Source organism: Seriola lalandi, unplaced genomic scaffold (genome assembly GCF_002814215.2).
Source record: "Seriola lalandi dorsalis isolate HSWRI2012SDOR001 ecotype SW California unplaced genomic scaffold, Sedor1 jcf7180002049823, whole genome shotgun sequence".
Taxonomy (NCBI): domain Eukaryota; kingdom Metazoa; phylum Chordata; class Actinopteri; order Carangiformes; family Carangidae; genus Seriola; species Seriola lalandi.
Genome location: NW_019520376.1, coordinates 1 through 5,230, shown reverse-complemented (window position 1 = coordinate 5,230; position 5,230 = coordinate 1). Strand labels below are relative to the sequence as shown.

The 5,230-nt window shown below is 45.6% G+C and overlaps 1 protein-coding gene across 1 annotated transcript; it reads left to right on the top strand.

The window, feature by feature from the left end:
• Positions 1-1,262: 1,262 nt before the first annotated feature.
• LOC111649016 (uncharacterized) lies at positions 1,263-4,662 on the top strand. Its single transcript, XM_087171827.1, has 5 exons — positions 1,263-1,944; positions 2,249-2,267; positions 2,733-3,325; positions 3,433-3,518; positions 4,069-4,662. Exons 1-5 carry the CDS (start codon positions 1,276-1,278, stop codon positions 4,250-4,252), a joined length of 1,551 nt encoding a protein of 516 aa, XP_087027953.1. The 5' UTR covers positions 1,263-1,275; the 3' UTR covers positions 4,253-4,662.
• The last annotated feature ends 568 nt before the right edge of the window (positions 4,663-5,230 follow it).

Sequence of the window (5,230 nt, the reverse complement as noted above, 5' to 3'; positions counted from 1 at the left end):
TGTGGGACCATAGGCGGCGCCAGCAATGGGCCCGGGCCCACCCATTCAAGCCAATCAGAAGAATATGTTTTGGGGATTAAAATGTTCATCTAATTGCCAGTTTTAGCTGAGCTCATGTGAAGCTAACTTCTCAGTCAATCAGCAGCTTTCTATCATACGTGAGTTCCCGCCCCCAGGCTGCGTCATCAGCATGTGACCCAATGAAATGAATGAGTTAGTTTGTGCGCAAACAGTCAGAAAGAAAGAAATGTGTAACGTTACAGGTAAAGAGAAAAAAGAGAGACGGAGTTTAAGATGGCGAAACAGAGCAGCTTACTTGGTTTTTTTTTTAAACAAAAGACGCCGTGTTGAGCAGGAGGAAACTCCACTTGATTTAAATGCGAGTGGTAGTTTAAAGGCCAGTTCAGCCGTCCGGCCCCGCTCCCAAAGCAACGCTAATCCTCCTCTTCCTCCTCCTCCTTCATCCATCCCCTCACAGTCATGTCAGCTAGTGAAAAAGAAAGGCAAGTAAAGTTAACGGCAGTGTCTCTGTCTGCACGTTTTCTGGGGGGAACAGTATTGGCAGCAGCAGACAAAGGGAACATGATGGCGTTATGTGTTATAGGAGGCAGGGTTCAGCAGCAGCCTATAGCACGTCGCAAGTTTCCCGACCCAGAGACATGTCCCAAACGCCATTTCCATCTCCCTCTCTCTCGAAATGAAGTCTGCTGAGTTATAGGTCTTTGTCCAGTTCAGCACTGAGCTGAGGGCAGCGACACAGGAGCCACTCAGGTGCAGAGTCACGGATGCTGTTGCAGGTTGCAGGTTGCAGCGCGGTGCTTTGTTTTTCCTTTTTTTATTGGCCCATCCATTTTTCTGTAGGCCCACCCATTCACAAAATCCTGGCGCCGCTACTGTGTGGGACATTTTTTGAGATGAAGGCTGTGTACCTAACAGAATAACAGGCTACTTGTGTTTAAAGCCTCGTAATTAGAATACCTCAGAAATAACTGGGGACGCTGCAGCTGCGCAAACATTTCCATCAGTTGGGGATCAAACCTGGAACTCTTCAGCAAGTAAAAGGTCTATTTAGCCACTCCTCAACCTGCACTTGAGTGGTTTTCATGTTTGTCGCAGTATGTCCACAACATGTCGCTGTTTATCAGCTGATAAAACATGTGGTCTGCACGCATCAGCACCAGGACGTAGCTGAGGTGTGTGAGAGCAACGCCTCCTTTACCTCTGCCGTATTAAACCGGGTCGCTCCCTCTCTGGCCGCACTCCCCCGGACGCACCATGGCTCAGTCACACGTGTGCTCTGTCTTCCTCGTCCTTCTCCTTACCGCCGTGCGCACATCTGGAGAATTCGTTCCTCTGGGAAACTCCGTGAAGTTACAGTCGGATCAAAACTGCTCAGACGGGGAGTTGAAGCTGGATCGCCGGCTGAAAGATGACCAACCCATGGAGGTGGCACGGCGCGTTCACGGCGTCTGGCTCCCGGCGGAAAGTTACAAGGGTCGGGTTGAAAACGACTCATCGGCGGGTATCCTCCTGAAACACGTCAACTTCAATGATATGGGCTGGTATGAGTTCACGTGCAACGGCAGCAGCAGCTTTCTCATCTCGGTGAAGGTTGTTCAAATCACTGAAGTTTCTATGTCTGTGGAGGAAGCAGTGACTCTCCCGTGTCATTCCTCCACTAATGATGAACCAGTGAAGTTTATACGGTGGCAGAGAGGCGCAGAGCGGGTGTTAGAGATGAACGTCTCCTCCGGGAACACCACATACGGGACTGGATTAGAGGGACGGGTGTCTCTGTCGTCAGAGTGGCGGTCACACGGGAACCTGTCGCTGACGGTGATGCGCACCGGCCCTGAGGATGGACGCCTCTACTCCTGCTTCGTAGGATATGAGAGCGGGAACAGAGAGATGGAAAATCCCGCTGTTGTGAGAGTCAGTCCGCAGGTTGGTATCTGCAGCTGTGAGTGTGTCCACTGTTCTCTATATACTCACATGAAACAGAAATACTTAGAAAGATAAATAATAGATAATAATATCATATATAAAATATCTATTTACAAACATTTACAAAATAGTAGGATATGAGGTGTATTGCTACACACACACACACAGACACAGAGAAGATACAGACAGAAATGCAACAACCATCCCGTCTGCCCCTGTGTAAAATTACAGTCCCACGGTGTCTTACTTGAACTGAATTTCTGTTTCCTCTTTGCCCCCCCCCCACCCACCCCCACACCCACAGAATAGCACTGAGGAAAAAGGTAAGTGATAATTTTGGGTTCCGTGTGTTATTATTATTATTAGTATGTTATTAATTAACAGAAATTAAAGATATTATTATATTTTATGAGAAAGGGAAGAAAATTGATCTGAGTGTGAATCATTGTTTTTGGAGTGTGCTTGAAGTTTGAGATGATTTTCACTCTCTCAAGGTGGTGTTTACTTTGATCGTTCACAAGCTTCATTTTCATAGGCAATCAAACACAATGGGAGCTCGGCAGAAACACTGTCACACCTGTGTCCACTGTCACACCTGTGTCCACTGTCACAAAAGAAAAGCAGAGAGAGAGAGAAAGGGAGAGAGAGAGAGAGCAGACACCCACACACACTCAGACCTCTGTCAGTTTGTTGAAGCACTTCACACACAATGGACTTTCTACTGAGGAAGACAGCGAGGCTTTGCCTGTTGCTTGTGTTCACCCTCCTCCTCTCCGCTGTGTCTGCAGATCGTATCCAGGTTCTTCTGGGAGAGAGCGCTACGTTTCCAGCAACTAGAAACTGCAGCAAAGAAAACGCTGAACTGATTCACCGGAGCTGCGATAAATGCACTCGGCCGGTGGCACGTTATCAGGACGGTGCGTGGAGCCCGGAACCGGATTACAAAAACAGGGTGGATCAGGGCGACACGGTGACCTTGAATAACACGAACATCAACGACAGCGGGCTGTATGAGCTTACCTGCAATGAGACAGCGACCGAGCTGGATGTTGTACCTTTCCATGTAGTGCAGGCTGCTGAGGGACAAACAGTCACGCTGCAGTGTCACCACGTCACAACAAATAAAACAGTGGAGTGTGCGTGGTGGGAGAAAGACGGGAAACGTGTGTTTGGGACTAATTTCAGCTCCTGTGAAATCAAACCTGAGGCCGGGTTTGAGGGGAGAGTGTCTCTAGCAGATGAAGCCCTCAAACGTGGAAACTTCTCGGTGACTGTCCGGCAGGTTCGGCAGGAGGATGGAGGTGTTTACCGCTGCTATGTCCAGGTTGATGGAAAGAAAGAGAGGGGGATCCCTGCAGCTACGAGACTGACTGTGAACGAGGTAAGTCCGGATCAGATCCACACCACAGTATGTGACAGTTGTTAGTGTCTCACTGAGTCTGAATGCCTCTATTTTCCTTCTTGTCCTCTCCCTCTCTCCGTCTCCAGCTCTCAGCGACGGGATGTGCGGTATACCAAGCCTCAACAGGCGTTTTGGCGTTCCTACTGTGTGGGGCCCTTTGCTTTATTTTGCAGTTGAGTAAACTCAATCGCAGTAGCAGTTCAAGTTATTAATTCTCACCTGAACATTGTTTAATTATATTATTATAATTATTTTAATAAACAATGTTTAGGTGAGAATTAAATTTATTAATAATAAGTTTATCACAATAAACAATGTTCAAGTGAGAATTAAAACTGTAAAACTTTGAGAGAAAAAGATCACTTTTTCACTAACTTCACTCTTTTTAAAATTATGACATTATTCTCATACAATTTTTTCTCATAAAATTAGAACTTTGTTCTCATATAATGACTTTCTTGCAAAATTGATATTTTACTCTTATAGTTCAAGTCACCGAAATTTTTTATGTCTCTGGGGGAAACAGTGACTATATACAAGATTAATGTGATTTTTCTAAAGTAATTTCATTCATGTGGTTCATATTTCCAAGAGTAAAAAACAGAGATGACTTCAAGCCAATTGGATGCGCTCATTGTTTTTAAAAATCACATTAAAGTCGCCTATTGGTTCCAAAATCAAATGGATTTTTTTAACTGGAATTTTCTTTTGGAATCGTACAGGAGAAGCTGGGATCGTACAGGAGACGCTGGGATCGTACAGGAGATGCTGGAATCGTACAGGAGACGCTGGGATCGTACATGTTGCAAAAAGAACAAAAAGGCTTCAGCCTCTACAGAGGAGACCGAGAGAACAGAGGAAGGCCAGGCTCTCACAGGTGAAACAGGTGAAACTAACAAACCATAGTTCACCTCAAAGTTTTTGAGGTGAACTGTTAAACATGAGATAATCTCATCTTGTTTCTCCATCAATGATGTTTATGAATTTTGTACACACACACACACACACACACAGAAGATACAGACAGAAATGTAACAACCATCCCCAGTCTGCCCCTGTGTAAAACTACAGTGTCTCACGGAGTCTTACTTGAACTGAATTTCTGTTTCCTCTTTGTGGGTGCAGCGGTATGATGCTGCTGAAGTGATCGGGCATTCTGGGTGAGCTGACACGCCTGAGCTGACACGCCTGAGCCCCCCACACACTAACAAACACACACAACCCTGTCTTGGTGGCATAACTGGTTTTTCTCTTAGGCTTTTACAGACTGTGTGTAAATATGTAGAAATGTTTTATGTCATAAATACTGAAACTCAGCTCTGACTCAGCGTGTGTGATTCTTAGAGTACTAGAACCTTTTGTTGGCCTTTTCTATGTTTCTAGATGTTATTAGGCTGTAATTATGACCTGGAGGATTGAAGGTGACACTAACTGTAAAACTGAGTAAGAACAGCAGGAGAAAGAGGAGAGAAGAGTGGAACCTCATCCGAGCTCACACAGTTTCATAGGCAATCAAATAAAGGGGAGCTGGGCACACACAATATTTCTCAATATTTTGAAAATTGTACTTAGGTTCGGACATATTAAGAATAACATTTTCCGTTGGTGTGTGATTGTTACAAATGGAAAAGCGTGGGAGGAAACCGGAACATCCGGAGTAAACCCACGCCGACGCTCGGAGAAACTCGAGGGGAACACTGAGGCCCTTTGTGGCCTTTCATAGACTTCTGACGGGACCTCCAGCATTGTCCGTCCGTCCCATTGTAGTGGAAAACATATCTCAGTCAAGCCCTGATGGAACTTCTTCAAATTTGGCACAAACATTCACTAGAAATCAAGATTGAACTGATTAGATTTTGGGGGTTGAAGGTCAAAGATCGAGGG